Source organism: Chiloscyllium punctatum, chromosome 41 (assembly GCF_047496795.1).
Source record: "Chiloscyllium punctatum isolate Juve2018m chromosome 41, sChiPun1.3, whole genome shotgun sequence".
NCBI classification, from domain to species: domain Eukaryota; kingdom Metazoa; phylum Chordata; class Chondrichthyes; order Orectolobiformes; family Hemiscylliidae; genus Chiloscyllium; species Chiloscyllium punctatum.
The window spans coordinates 5,664,846-5,681,315 of NC_092779.1; the positions used below are offsets into that span (position 1 = coordinate 5,664,846).

General features: G+C 42.8%; 1 protein-coding gene across 15 annotated transcripts in view; it reads right to left on the minus strand.

The window, feature by feature from the left end:
- Positions 1-16,470, minus strand: part of LOC140464827 (cadherin-12-like) — a 627,324-nt gene that overhangs the window by 161,249 nt on the left and 449,605 nt on the right. For all 15 annotated transcript variants that reach the window (XM_072560318.1, XM_072560312.1, XM_072560316.1 and 12 more), the window contains one exon: positions 6,366-6,533. In XM_072560318.1, the coding sequence (XP_072416419.1) occupies positions 6,366-6,533 (168 nt within the window). The remainder of the gene's footprint in view (positions 1-6,365; positions 6,534-16,470) is intronic.

The following is a 16,470-nucleotide window of genomic DNA, read 5'->3' on the forward strand; positions in this document are numbered from 1 at the left end:
ATGACTCTATGACTCTATAATGTCTTATCTCTTATTGAACTTATTCACTTGCTCTTGTACTTTTTCCTTGAAGTGAAATATATTTATGATAAGGATAAAATAGTTCAAGCTGAACATTATTCTAACTCAGTCCACATGGGAAATCACTACTGCATTTTTTTTTTGTAATTCTTGAGTAAAAATCAAGACTTTTAAAAAATCTTGTTCTGTTCACCAGAGGCTAAAGGTAACTACAATCCAGTCCAATTACGGAAAATAAATCAATCATCCAATCAATAGGTAGATAAAAGTTTCCACATTAACTATAACTTCTGTATAATGTCCCCTCCAGTTAGTTAAAACATTTCCTCTCTTCATGGGCTATTTACATGGCTGGTGCATAAATTACAAATGAGGAATCCCATCTTGAAATATTATGGAGAATATTCTCCAATGCAATTTTTCACATTCACTTAACAGGAGATTTTCTCAAATTCATTGCCATTATTAACTTTTCATTTGTAGTTATTTGCTCAATTTTTAAACATTTCAATGCAAGTTTCTGAGCCTGGTCAATTCCCATGTTTATTGGTGAGCTCACTGGGAGTAAATTCTTTCTCATATTTCTCCCCTAGTTTTCTTTATTTTCACTTGTCCCTTTCCTTAAAGGATCCATTCATGTAATTCAGGTATGATAGCTATCCTATACAAGCATTGGCTATGCAACCAGGATTGGCTATTCAACCATTTCTCTTTGTGCTTCGACGTAGGAATGTGTTTTCTTTGCTTCACTAGTGGGATGTCAACATCTTTGCTGTGGCCCATCCTTTTTGCCTTGAACAGAGTGATTTTCTAAGGCCATTTCAGAAGGCAGTTAAGAGTGATCACAGGGGAAGTGATAGGGTATTAGTGATTTAATATCAGACTATTAATCCAGAGACCTCCATTATTACCTGGGGACCTGGGTTCAAATCACACCAGATCAGGTGGTGGAATTTCAAATCAATAAAAAGTATCGGGAATTAAGAGTTTAACGATGACCATGAAATTGTTGTCCATTATTCGAGGAAAGACCCATCTGGTCATCGATGCCCTTTGGGCAAGAAGGAAACTGTCATCTTACTTGATCTGGCATACATGTGACCCTAGACCCACAACATTGTGGTTGATCTGGCATACATGTGACCCTAGACCCACAACATTGTGGTTGACTCTTAACTGCTGTTTGAGCAATAAGGAATGTGCAAAAAATGCTGACCTAGTTAGTGATGCCCAGATCCTGTGCATGAATAAAACAAAGCAAATGATATTGCTATAGATCTGGAGTTAGATGTATGTCAGATCAGGTAAGGATAGAAAGTTTCCTTCCTGAGAGAACTTCAGTGAACAGATTATTTTTTAGATTTTCTGAATCAACCTGTTCAGAGATACACACCTGGAGCAGGTGGGATTTGAATCCAGGTCTCCTGGCCCAGATATAGGGACACTGCCACAGCACCAGAAGAAGAGTTCAGATGGGTTTTCATGACTGCATAAACTGCCACCAGGCCAGCTATTTTAACTTCAGATTTCTCTTTTATCCATTTCAAATTTCAACAGTGCAGTGAGATTTGCACCTATGTCCTGTGAACATTGGTCTTTGCTTCTGGATTACCAGTCCAGTGACATGACTACTACCCATGACTCGAGCTTCTGCCCCTGTCTGATGTGGTGTTCTCTGGGTCAGGGCCCACACTTGATTGGTATAGCTTTCAACTTTGCCCACCACAATTTACACTCACCACTGACATCCAATCCACCCACTCGAACAAACAAAACGGAACAATTACAACTTCAACATCTTACTTTCACTAGGGTTAAGTTTTTGACCCCACTGTCCTAATTATATCTTGCCTTGCCCTGAAATCACCATTCCCTGAGTAACTTGCAGGACAAGGAACATGGAGACCTCACCAAGATCAGCAGACATACATTCAGATACCATCATAACATGATTGCAATTTAATAAAATTGCAGTAAAATGTGAGTGTCAGTCATGGTGACCATCAATACTATTGGATTGTCATTAAAAACTCATTCCATTCATTGTCCTCATTTAGGAATTTTATTAGATTAGATTAGATTACTTACAGTGTGGAAACAGGCCCTTCGGGCCAACAAGTCCACACCGCCCCGCCGAAGCATAACCCACCCATACCCCTACAGCTACATCTACATTTACCCCTTACGTAACACTCTGGGCAATTTAGCATGGCCAATTCACCTGATCTGCACATCTTTGGACTGTGGGAGGAAACCAGAGCACCCGGAGGAAACCCACGCAGACACGGGGAGAACGTGCAAACTCCACACAGACAGTCGCCTGAGGCGGGAACTGAACCCGGGTCTCAGGCGCTGTGAGGCAACAGTGCTAACCACTGTGCCACCGTGCCGCCCACATCTGCCACCTTGACCCTGTATTCATTTCACTTATGTTCTCTGGGCCCGGAGTAATGGCTGACTCCAACTGCCCTGCAAAGTGATCTCAAAAAGTTTACAACCAAAGGCAACAAATGTCAGGCTTGCCAGTGATGTCAACAATAAGTACATGAATAACGTAATAGATGCACAAATGCAAAGTGCAGATTGGGAGCTAGTACCTTTGTTGATACTTGTTGCCTTCACTACCTTGTAAGTGTAGCGTATCCACTGCTCTCCCTGATTTCCTCAGTTACACCAACTTAAATAATAGACCACACTTGGAAAAATCTTGATCTGTAAGTATCAGTGTAAATGATAGATAAGCCATGAGCAAAAGCTGCTTATAACCAATGCGCAAATTTGCTATCATCTGGTAATGCAAAGGATCCTTGAAAGATAACTTTGCATTATTTATTCTAATGATTCACTCTTGATTGCTTAAAAGGATTTTTATTAATCATGGAGCGCCTTATTTGTATGGAAATGAGAGTTGAGACTTGGGTAATGGCCCCAGGCACTCAGAGGTGAGAAGTGACACATCGATCCAAGGGCACTACCTCACTAGCAGCCCTAAAAGTGCATGGTGGGTAATCTGCCTCTGATTCCACATTTATTAAAGTCCAGTTTCTTATTGTAGATGTGAAGAGCAGGTCAGGCATTAAACAACAAAACCTTTCAAAGATTCAAGGTAAGTTATTAGAATAAATAATGCAGACAAAATTATCACCCGAGGAGTCTTTATGTCGACAAAGAATGGAGAATTTAGACACTAGCTATTATCAGAGCCTACACATATAGCTTTTTTGAGTGCGTCGTTGATCTTTAGGGATCAGGAAGATTGCAACTGGGGTTTAGGATTTATCCCAATTTAACTTAGGACATTAGGAAAAGCATGAATCCACAAATATTTGCAGCCATCTCTTCCAACTTACTAGCAGCTTCCCATTGATGGAGCATGGACAAAGCCAAAATCTCCACAAAGCTTATGTTGGTTCATCTCTGAAATGGGCACAGAGTTTGTGATGTACAATTACTCAGTTTCTATTGAGTGGTAACCAGGCTGCATACCAACTTCCTGTTGTTTGCAAATTATATTGCTCTGTCTCTTCTGCCAGGCTTCCCTGCTGTCTTCATTGGCGACGCACATTGGTAAGGGAAGGGGGGAGTGTTGTCAGTAACTCGTTCTTTGTGAAGCTGGTGTCCATCTCTTAAAGACTGTGGCAGGTGATGAGAGTACTGTGGAACAGAATCTGACCTGGGAAGGAAAGGTCAGTCACCCATTAAGGGAAAGGGAAGACTTCCTGAATTTTTGGATATGTATTAAAGGTCTTGCTGAAGGAGATGATGGAAATGAACAGAGATAGATATTTCTAACCAGCATAGATATGATGGGCAAAAGGGCCTTTGTCTATGTTGTAGATCTCTGTGACTCTACATGGAGTATCGTTAGTTGAGTAGGAGGTTATCCAAATACACATTGAGTTGGCAGTAAAATAAGTAATGTGGGGTTAACTGTCAAGAGTGCAACTAACTGACCAATGCCCAGTGCTGGAAGACATTCATGGGATTGAAGTGAGTGATTAAGGTTAGTGAATGCACTAATAGCTGACATCTGAGTCCAACAGCAGAAACACTAACTCTGTTATGCAACCTCAGCTCAATGATGCTCAGGGAGACCAGTTCCAAAGGGGATTGTAGGGTAATGCAGCATTCTTACAATCACTTTACTTTTTATTCTTCAGTGGACTGTGAATATCACTGCTAAGACCAGCAGTTGTTGCCTGGTATAATTCCACTTGATGTTACTGCTGGATACATCAAATACCACAATGATATCTACATTCTGTTTTATTTTTCATTTAGTACAGTGACCTTTCACTGAAACATAAGCATGTCAGACTATAGATTTGGTATTGCAAATAAAACAAAAGAAATTTATCACTCTAACAAAGGATAAAGAAACCAAGATATCTCCGTACATTCTAAACTATCAAATAGAACTCCCTCACTATTGGCATCATGAGTCTCCCTACAGCAGGTCAAGAAGGCAGTTCACCATCACTTTCTCAAGGGCAACTAGACAGAGTATATAAATGCTGACTCTTCTGAAGAATTGGACTGGAATTGTTAACTCTGTTTCTCTCTCCACAGATGCTGTCAGACCTGCTGAGTTTCTCCAGCATTCTCTGTGCTGGTTGTTGTAGATTGACTGAACTGTTTCTTCTTAGTTCTGTTCCTGGGAGATGTGATTTTTTTTTCTTCTTGAACACTCACACATCTGAAAGCTTAGAATTCTTCAGTCCTTTAATAATCTGCAGAGTTCTGACCAAACGCTCTTGGCCTAACGGTTTTTTACAAACCATAACCCTTAGGCTGAGATAACTCAAAACTTAACTACACTGAGAACCATCTCCTTTTTCTGGGAGAAACTATGTTTGAGCTCAGTCAACTGAACTCAAAAGGCTTTCCATCTCTGATTTTTTAAACCAAAAATCCATCATTGATTATTCTGAACATTAAAGCAAACTAATACATTTTAATGTCCACTCTTCCTGCCATAAAACTCCACAATATAAACAGTTTTCTCTTTGACACAAGCTGACTTAAAATAAAGGTTCCAAAAAGCTGACCTAGTTAATTATTAAATCCCTTCACCCATCTCCAACCCCATATGCCAGTGGTTTAAAATAGAAAACTAAAAAATATATAAATGCATATACATTATAAATACACACCTTTCATCATATGCACTATTGCTATTTTTCTTGAATTAATTGCCTCTCTTGGCCATTTCAATGAGCTGTTGAGAGTTAATCACATTTCTGTGGGTGTACAGTTATGAATCGGCCAGACAAGGTAAGAATGGCTGATTTCCTTCCTTAAAGGTTTACTGAACCTGATAGGTTCTTTCAGAACAATCAATTGCTTTCACAGTCTCCATCAATGAGACTAGATGCTAATTCTGAGTTTATTAATTGCATTTAAATTCCACTACAGGATATGTGTTCCATATCCTTCCCTGTCCCTGGACATAACTAGGGCAGAAAACTTGAAGCAAACAAAACAGTACTTCGACACTGGACAGATCACTCGCTGAACATCTTGAAACTTCCAAAAGGTATGAGAGTAAATTTCCAAAGCATGACTGATGTTAGGAACAGCCATCAGAGAGATTCACCCAGTATGTGATGATCCTTTCAAATGGCATTAACCAAGTGTGAAGCTGTGAAAGATTTAGACAATAATTGCTGCAACATGGAGCCTCAAAATGGCAACACCACACTTTAAATCAGTGTTTGATCAATGGCGTTAAACCACAATAATTCATACTACAGGGTCTCACCCACAAATGTATGTAAACAGAGATGTGAGGTGCCTTAGGAGGCCCTTAGCTAACCCAATTTTCCTACAAACACACTGTATATCAAAAAAAACACAGTGATGCAATAAGTGTATGAGAAATGTCAATTTTTCTATTTGTTTGCATTTTACAAATGCCTGAACCTGTGCAGTAAAAGCCAATGCAAATTGCTGGGAGTCAGCTGAGTAACCCTTCACGACTGAATGTGTTGCCTTCACATTGTCATTGCACTCAAGCATCTTCTCTCAGTTTTCTTGCTGCAGTGTGAACTCCCGGAACACGTTTCCAACCCATTTATCTTCAGCTGGGGGAGCAGTTCGTCAGTGGGGGGATTCGTCAGAAATGAACAGACAACGGCACAGAAAGCAAAACCTGATAACCAGCTTTATGGGTGAACAAGCTGCTCACACATTAACCCAAGACTAACACAGACTTGGAAAAGATTCACCGCAGCCAAAGGTTTGATTATTTCATTCAATTTTCTACATCACTGAAGTGTAGATTACGGGTCAAAGGGTTTTGTGTGCTTTGTGAAATGATGGAAGAAATCAGAAGGAATACTTACTTTTTGCGAATCTTGGTGGATTGTCATTAACATCAGTGAGAGTGATATTGACCATTGTTGTCCCTGCTAAGCCTCCCATTTGACCACCCATGTCTTTGGCCTGAATGATAACTTGGTATTCTTCTTTCACTTCTCGGTCCATGTTTGCTAAAGCGGTTCTTATGACACCTAAACGTGGAATACAGAGACAAAATCAAATATTTATCATGAATTTGCTTATGTAATTAATACTACAATTAATACGCACATGTGGCAGACTCTCACATTTGCCTTTCATTGCAAGTTGGCACTTATCCCACTTTATAGATATTCAATTGGAAGCTATTCCAATGCATATACTCTCTCACACTCATACACACTCTCTCAAGGACACACGCATGCACGCACACACACTAGGATGAATAATTTCATCCAAGATGTTTGCTTATTTGCAGATACATTTTATTTTCTTACACAATTTATAGTCACAGTCAGTGTGGCATTTTTAAAATTCCTGCTTTCGGAACAAGACCAGCCTGACATCAAACTCAGAGACAGATTCTGAACGAGGCCTCACGCCTACAATTCAGTGTCTGACCTGAGATGTCACCTTTTGTATCTCTTCCTGATTGATTTTGGAAAGTTAGGCAGACAATGATAAAACCTTTAATTATCTTGGGACAGTGACTTGAAACAGATTCTGAATTTGTATATTAATCAATTGAAACTTGCATCTCCTTTCTTACAAAATTCTCTATCAGTTATCTTAGGTTTGTTCACTCCACTTACACTAACTGTATGATCCTTTGATCTCTCTGCCTATAAACTCTGTGTCAGTGTGCCCTCTTTCTGTGCACCTGACGAAGGAGCAGCACTCCGAAAGCTTGTGATTGCAAATAAACCTATTGGACTATAACCTATTGGCTTATGACTTCTGACTTTGACCACCCCTGTCCAAAACTGGCACCTCCACATTGATGTTCAGGTGAGTGATGGGATGGACCAATTGGTCATCATTCCGAAATTTGGAAGAGGTTGTGGTTTCAATGCTGCTTTTGTCGTTCAACTTTGTTTTGTTTGACTGCCTTTAAAGCACCAACATCTGCATTCATACAGCACCTTTAACAGCATAACAAGCCCCACAGCACTTCATAAATAAAGTTATCAAACAGAATTTGTCATTGTCTGGGATGGGGCACTTTAGTGATAAAGAGAGCCTGGATAAGCTCAGGTTGTTTTCTTTGGAGTAGAGAAAGTTGAGTGAGGACCTGTTGGAGGAGGATAAGATTGTGAGGGGCATGGACAGCTGTTTCCCTTGGTCAAAGGGTCAAAATCAAGGGGGCACACTTTTAAAGTGAAAGGCTGGAGGTTTAGAGGGGGTTTGAGGTAATTTTGTTTCACCTAAAAGGTAGTGAGGGTCTGAAATGCATTTCCTGGGAGGGTAGTTGAGGCGGGAAACCTCACAACCTTGAAAAAATACTTGGATAATGACTCGAAACGTCATAACATTCAAGGCAATGAGCCTAATGTGTGCAAGTTGGACAAGCGTAGGCAGGAGTGTATTTTTGGTGGTACTGACATGATGGGCCAAAGGGCCTCTTCTATGATCACATCATATAAGAATCAAAAGGTCAGTCAAAGAGTTCAGCTTTAAGTAGTCTCTTGAAGAAGGAAATAGAGGTGGATGGATGTAAAGGATTAGGGAGAGAATTCCAGAGTCTTGGATCACAATCATGCTGAGTTGTTGGGGGTCTTGCCAACAGAGCTAGGTCAATTCTGACCCTGCCTCCTCTGGGAAGCTCCACCAAAGCATATGCCAATCAGGCAGTACAGGCCTTTGTTTGATTGAAGTCCCCAGCAGGTGGAGATCCCACCCACTTAGAGTATTGGCAAATGAGAGTACCTCACTCTGTAGTACCAGGAAGTAGGCCTTGGGCCTGGTGGTGGAAGAGCAGCCCCTGGTGTCCCAAGATTGCAGAGGACATTCCCAAGAGGTGGAGGGGTGTGGCTCTCTTGGGTTTGGGGATCATGTGGAAAGAGCAGGTAGAGATGTTGGGTGCAAAGGCAGGATTGGCTCTCACTGGTTTCAAGGTAAAAACAAGGACTGCAGATGCTGGAAAACAGAGTCTAGATTAGAGTCGTGCTGGAAAAGCGCAGCAGGTCAGGTAGCATCCGAGAAGCAGGAAAATTGTTGGGAATGCGATAGGTGGAAGGAGGTTAAGGTGAGGGTGATAGGCCGGAGAAGGGGTGGGGGCAGAGAGGTCAGGAAGAAGATTGCAGGTCAAGAGGGCGGTGCAGAATCCAAGGGTTGAGACTGAGATAAGGTGAGGGGAGGGGAAATGAGGAAGCTGGAGAAATCTGCATTCATCCCTTGTGGTTGGAGGGTTCCTAGGTGGAAGATGAGTCGCTCTTCCTCCAGGCGTCATGTTGCCATGGTCTGGCGATGGAGGAGGCCAAGGACCTGCATGTCCTTTGGTGGAGTGGGAGGGGGAGTTAAAGTGTTCAGCCACGGGGTGGTTGGGTTGGTTGGTCCGGGTGTCCCAGAGGTGTTCTCTGAAACGTTCTGCAAGTAGGCGGCCTGTCTCCCCAATGTAAGGAAGGCCACATCGAGTGCAGCGGATGCAGTAAATGATGTGTGTGGAGGTGCAGGTGAATCTGTGATGGATATGGAAGGATCCCTTGGGGCCTTGGAGGGAAGTGAGGGGGGAGGTGTGGGCGCAAGTTTTGCATTTCTTGTGGTTGCAGGGGAAGGTGCCGGGAGTGGAGGTTGGGTTGGTGGGAAGTGTGGACCTGATGAGGGAGTCATGGAGGGAGTGGTCTTTCTGGAACACTGATAGGGGAGGGGAGGGAAATATATCCTTGGTGGTGGGATCTGTTTGGAGGTGGCGGAAATTACAAAGGATGATATGATGTATCTGGAGGTTGGTGGGGTGGTAGGTGAGGACCAGTGGGGTTCTGTCCTGGTGGCGATTGGAGGGGCGGGGTTCAAGGGCGGAGGAGCGGGAAGTGGAGGAGGTGCAGTGGAGAGCATCGCCAACCACGTCTGAGGGGAAATTGCGGTCTTAGAAGAAGGAGGCCATCTGGGTTGTTCGGTATTGGAATTAGTCCTCCTGGGAGCAGATGCGGCGAAGGCGAAGGAATTGGGAATATGGGATGGCGTTTTTACAGGGGGCAGGGTAGGAGGAGGTGTAATCTAGGTAGCTGTGGAGTCGGTCTCCCTTCTCCCGTCTCCAACACACCCTCACCTCCCCTATCAGCATTCCGGAAAGACCACTCTCTCCGCGACTCCCTCATCAGGTCCACACTTCCCACCAACCCAACCTCCACTCCTGGCACCTTCCCCTGCAACCACAAGAAATGCAAAGCTTGCGCCCGCACCTCCCCCCTCACTTCCCTCCAAGGCTACAAGGGATCCTTCCATATCCGTCACAAATTAACCTGCACCTCCACATACATCATTTACTGCATCCGCTGAACCCAATGTGGCATCCTCTACATTAGGGAGACAGGCCGCCTACTTGCAGAACGTTTCAGAGAACACCTCTGGGACACCCGCACCAACCAACCCAACCACCCTGTGGCTGAACACTTTAACTCCCCCTCCCACTCCACCAAGGACATGCAGGTCCTTGGCCTCCTCCATCACCAGACCATGGCAACACGACGCCTGGAGGAAGAGCGACTCACCTTCCACCTAGGAACCCTCCAACAACGAGGGATGAATGCAGATTTCTCCAGCTTCCTCATTTCCCCACCCCCCACCTTATCTCAGTCCCAGCTCCTGGATTCAGCACCGCCCTCTTGACCTGCAATCTTCTTCCTGACCTCTCCGCCCCCACACCCTCTCCGGCCTATCACCCTCACCTTAACCTCCTTCCACCTATCGCATTCCCAACGCCCCTCCCCCAAGTCCCTCCTCCCTACCTTTTATCTTAGCCTGCTTGGCACACCTTCCTCATTCCTGAAGAAGGGCCTATGCATCTATTCTCCTGCTCCTTTGATGCTGCCTGACCTGCTGCGCTTTTCCAGCAACACATTTTTCAGCTCATTAGTAAATGGTCCAGAATAGATGGATCATATTTCATGATGACATATACCAAAGGTCCTGTGCCACAATGATTCAACCCAGTCCCACAGAATTGTTCACTGGCATTAGAATCGAACCTCAAAGAATGAGAGATACCTGCCAGAAACTTTAATGCAATTCCCAGTCTGAAGTAAAGACTTCTCAAACACAGCTGCTAAATACAGAATAGACCGCATGTGATTGAAAAGAATGTAATAAAAGCATCTGTCCTGTTTTTGAGATTCCTGTTTTTTCATAATGTATTTTGCTGCAAGCTTACTAATTTTATAATTCTTTCCAATAAATTCCTCAAGCATAAAGCTAAAAGCATATAATTATATCAATAAGCTGCAAGCCCAGTTAAATTTCTTGATCAATGACTCATTGGCATTGTAATTATTGCAAATACAATATTTACTTTTTTTAAACATTCTTTAAAGGAACGAATCGCTACATTTAGATTGCTCGGTTTTCCCACCTGACAAAATCATGAGCTGATTGGCCAGAGGGGATCTATGATTTATCACGGGAAGGGAAAGACGAGAAGGCTGGAATATGAGAAGTATTTTCTTGACTCCATTTACTGATTCCTAATGGCGAAATGGGATGACAGGACAAACATATGAAGAGCGATTGGATCAGTTAGGACTACACCGAAAACAACGAATGCTGGAGATCACAGGTGGGTCAGGCAGCGTCCGTCGAGAAAGAGCAAGCAAACGTTTCGAATCTCGATGATTCTTCGCTTGCTCTCTCTGCCTGACCCACCTGTGATCTCCAGCATTTGTTTTCAGTATGGATTTCAGCATCTGTAGTAACTTGCTCCTACACAGGATTATATTCACTGGAGTTCAGGAGAATGAGGGATGGGGAATCTCATAGAAGCCTATCAAGTTATAACAGGACAGGACAGGTTAAATGCAGGAAGGGTGTTCCTAATGACCAGGGAGTCCAGAACCGGGGGTCACAGTCCAAGGAAACGGGTAAACCATTTCCAACTGAAATGACAAAAGTCTTCACCCAATCAGTGGGGAGCCTGTGGGATTCTCTGCTACAGAAACTGTTTGAGGCCAAAACATTGAACGTCTTCAAGTAGGAGTTACTCATAATCTTTAGGTATAAATGAATCAAACGGTATGGGGGAGAAAGTGGGAACAGGGGACTGGGTTGGGTGATTTGCCATGATCATACACAATGGCAGAGCAGGCTTGAAGGGCCGAATGGCCTACTTCTCTTCCAATTTTCTATGTTTCTATGAAAGTAGTCTAGACAAGTTTGAACCTGGCTTGTTGTGAATTGTCTGTTTACTCTGTACACTGATATTTTCTTATTATCTTGGAAACCATGAAAAGTTTACAGCACACAGAGAGGCCACTTAGCTCACTGTATTTGTCTTGGCTGAATGATGAGTCATCCTGCCCTAATCCCGCTTTCCAGCATTTGCTCTGGAGTTCTGCAGGTCTGCTTTGGGATGTGTTCGGAGATTTTTAAAGATAAACCAGGTGAAAATAGCAATGAGTGAACAAGTCTGTAAAAAAGGGCATGAACCGGAATCCACAACCTTTTTAATTCAAGAAAGAGCTGCCACTGAGTCCACCCTGTAATATCCCAAGTTCTTGTTTAAGTGCAAGTGATAAGGATGCTGAGGCAATAGTAAAGAGTTATTAAACAAAAACAGAAATTACTGGAGAAACTCAACAGGTCTGGGAGCATCTGTGGCTAGAGAAACAGAGTTCACATTTTGAGTTCAGTTCTGATAAAGAGTCATTTGACTCAAAACAGTAACTCTGTTTCTCTCTCCACAGATACCGCCAGATCTGCTGAATTTCTCCAGTAATTTCTGTTTTTGTTTCATTCCCAGCATCCACAGTTCTTTGTTTAAGTGAAGAGGTATTGATGCTCTTTCTATGATTACCACAAAAGAGGAAAGTATTTTAATGACTTCCTGTTCAGACTGTTAAAGAGTTTTTTAAAAAAAGTCTGTAAAATGCTGTCCGCTAAGTCACCTGGTTCATTTATTTATTTTGTGAACTTTGTTTGCTTCCAAATTACCAATTGTGACTTTACTGTTGAGAAGTAAATATCCAAATCATTTCTGAAACAAGTGGAAATTAGTAATTGCTTCAGCTGACAGAGGTCAATAAACGACTGCTGAACCTCAGACCAGTAATCTACTTATAAACATGAAGGGGGGGCGATCCAAGATGGCGGCAACTCAGCAAGTCTGAGTCTATAGTGCTCCTCCTAAGACCTAGGCAAAGTGGGCCACCCTCCCCCACCTCACTCACCAAATCAACTAAAAATAGTTTTTATTTAATGTAATTAGTGGTTTAATACTAAATTTATATAGTTCAGTCTCCTGTAAAAATGACTAGGGGGAAAGGAGCCTGCAGTTCTCAGCAGGCAGGAGCCCCTCCCCCACCCTCCCCAGCTGCAGCAGAGGTGTCCACAGCCGCCCGGGGGACTTACCTACGGTGGCGAGCCTCGCGGAAATAATCTCCAAACTCAATGCGAAGATCGACGCCTTCATCGAAGAGTCCACAAGTCGGTGGAATTCATTCTCGGCCGCGCTACAAAAGCACGACCGAAACATCGAAGAAATTGAATGCCGAGTCGGAGGGGCGGAGCTAAAGGCCGCCACCTCCGAGGCCATTGCAGAATCAGCCATGGATCGGGTCCGGACTCTCAAGCAGCAAGTCCGGACCTTAGAGAACCATATTGACGACCTTGAGAATCGAGGTCGTCGAAAAAATATTCGTTTGCTGGGTCATCCCAAACGGGAAGAAGAAGGCCAGCTTACAAGGTTCCTTGAACAGTGGCTTCCACAGTTATTGAATCTGGAGGCTGGATCAGGCCAGGTAAGGGTAGAATGGGCCTACTGAGTTGCAATATGTGGGCCCGGCTCGAACCAGCGCCCGCGCATGGTCCTGTTCTGGCTGCAGAGCTATAAGGTGAGGCAGATGCTTTTGGAAGCCTCCAAAAATCTTGGGAAAGATCCACAAGCCATGACTCATAACGGATCCAAGATTATGTTATTTCAGGTCTTTTCCCCAGCTTTGGTTCAAAAGAGGAAGGCATTTGATGAAGCAAAGAAGTGTTTAAGGGATTTAAACATTCAATACTCCTTGCTCAACCCAGCTATATTACGCTATAGCCATGAAGGGTCAGTGTTTAACTTCGGATCACCGGAGAAGGCCAAGGAACTTTTGGACTCTCTTAGACAAATTATAAGAGTTAATTGATGTTGTTTTGCCCTACCCCCACCTCTGTCAACCCCCCCCACCCCATTTTTTTCCTTTCATTATCTTACTGCTTAATATTATCTACGGGGGGGTGGGAAGAAGGACTTATTTATTCATCCTTTACTTAGCGATTTCCTTTCCCCTTTTTATATATATATATATATATATATATAGGCCAGGGGGGCTAGTTAATGTAGATGGGGGGAAGGTGGCTACCTTATCTTATTTTATCTTTGTCCTTGGGAGCGGGGTTGTTTTCCCCTGTTATTTTGTATTAATATATTTAATTATTATTTGCTGAGACTGTAATTTTATAGTCATATATGTTCATATATGGTATTAACATTACCAAATATATCCAGGTGTTGGTGTGGGTGGGGGATAGGGTACTCACTGTTAGTTCTAGTTCAGTAGTATACTTGAATTTTCTTTATCATATCGTGTGGTGCCTGGGTCAAGGGTGGGGCACTAGTTGGGAGAGGTTATGATGGGTTTTTTGGAAAGGAAGTGATGCCCCCTGGGAATAAGGGGGAAGATCTCCATTTAAATACATTTTATACTTTTTTTTACTATTTAGAAATGGGTTTTTTCTATTATATTGATCTGAATGTACTAAAGAGCTTTTATTTTTGTGAATTTTATATGCGCTATGCTCGGGATGTTTTGGATAAATACTGGTTTGTGTTGTGATCTGATGTTAACACATTCCGAGCATGTATATCACTTCAAAGTTTGTGAGAAGATTTGTAGCTCCGATGCTCGTTGCTGTGGTTCTGTTCGCCGAGCTGGGAATTTGTGTTGCAGACGTTTCGTCCCTTGTCTAGGTAACATCCTGAGTGCTTGGGAGCCTCCTGTGAAGCGCTTCTGTGATCTTTCCTCCTGTATTTGTAGTGGTTTGAATCTGCCGCTTCCGGTTGTCAGTTCCAGCTGTCCGTTGCAGTGGTAGGTATATTGGATCCAGGTCGATGTGCTTATTGATTGAATCTGTGGATGAGTGCCATGCCTCTAGGAATTCCCTGGCTGTTCTCTGTTTGGCTTGTCCTATAATAGTAGTGTTGTCCCAGTCAAATTCATGTTGCTTGTCATCTGTGTGTGTGGCTACTAAGGATAGCTGGTCGTGTCGTTTCGTGGCTAGTTGGTGTTCGTGTATACGGATCGTTAACTGTCTTCCTGTTTGTCCTGTGTAGTGTTTTGTGCAGTCCTTGCATGGGATTTTGTACACTACATTGGTTTTGCTCATGCTGGGTATCGGGTCCTTCGTTCTGGTGAGTTGTTGTCTGAGAGTGGCTGTTGGTTTGTGTGCTGTTATGAGTCCTAGTGGTCGCAGTAGTCTGGCTGTCAGTTCAGAAATGCTCCTGATGTATGGTAGTGTGGCTAGTTCTTTGGGTTGTGGCATGTCCTCGTTCCATTGTCTTTCCCTTAAGCATCTGTTGATGAAATTGCAGGGTTATCCGTTTTTGGCGAATACATTGTATAGGTGTTCTTCTTCCTCTTTTTGCAGTTCTGGTGTACTGCAGTGTGTTGTGGCCCTTTTGAATAGTGTCTTGATGCAACTTCTTTTATGTGTGTTGGGGTGGTTGCTTTCGTAGTTCAGGATTTGGTCTGTGTGTGTGGCTTTCCTGTAAACCTTTGTGGTGAATTCTCCATTCGGTGTTCTCTGTACCATCACGTCTAGGAATGGGAGTTGGTTGTCCTTTTCTTCCTCTCTAGTGAATCGGATTCCTCTGAGTGTGGCGTTGATGATCCGGTGTGTGTGCTCTATTTCTGTATTTTTAATGATTACAAAGGTGTCATCCACATATCTGACCCAGAGTTTGGGTTGAATTTGCGGTAAGACTGTTTGTTCTAATCTTTGCATTACCGCTTCTGCTATGAGTCCAGAGATGGGTGAGCCCATGGGTGTGCCGCTGATTTGTTCATATATTTGGTTGTTGAATGTGCAGTGTGTTGTGAGGCACAAGTCCAGTAGTTTGAGTATGCCATCTTTGTTGATAGGTTCAACTTCCTGTTGTCTGTTCCGTATATCCAGCAGGTTGGCGATTGTTTCTCTGGCTAGGGTTTTGTCGATAGAGGTGAACAGTGCAGTTACATCGAATGAGACCATGGTTTCTTCCTTGTCTATGTGTATATTTTTGATGATGTCCAAGAATTCCTGTGTTGATTGTATAGAGTGTCTGGATCTGCTGTTCAGGTGTTTCAGTTTCTGCTGTAGTTGTTTAGCCAGTTTGTGTGATGGTGTCCCTGGTAGTGATACTATGGGTCTGACAGGGGACGAAACGTCTGCAACACAAATTCCCAGCTCGGCGAACAGAACCACAACAATGTATATCACTGCTCAATTTATATGTTATCCTTTGGATTTTTTTTCTCTTGAATAATGTAAGAATTTTAATGATACACTCTGGTTAGTTGTAAGTTAGATGAGTAGTTAGTTGAATTTTGTCTTTTTTTTCCTCTTGGTATTTCTGTTTTCTTGTTTGACAGATTTTGGTTATCATTTATTTAAGATTTAACTGTATATCAATGTTTATACTTGGTCTTTTTTTTAGTTTTCTTTTGTAAACTTGTGGAATTTTTTTTTAATTTAAAAAAGTAAATAAAAATAAAATGAAGGGAAGCTAAAATCGCCACCATCTTACTGGACCATGGGCTACTCTCTCATTAAGGAGAGAGGGAGAGAGAGAAAGAGAGAGAGAGACAAAGAGAGAGAGACTTGGTGGTGGTTTAACCTGAGGGTCACCGCAACTCAAGCAGGAACTGAACCTGTGTTGTTGATATCCCCTTATATTGCAAAGCAGCCATCCAGCAAACTAAACTA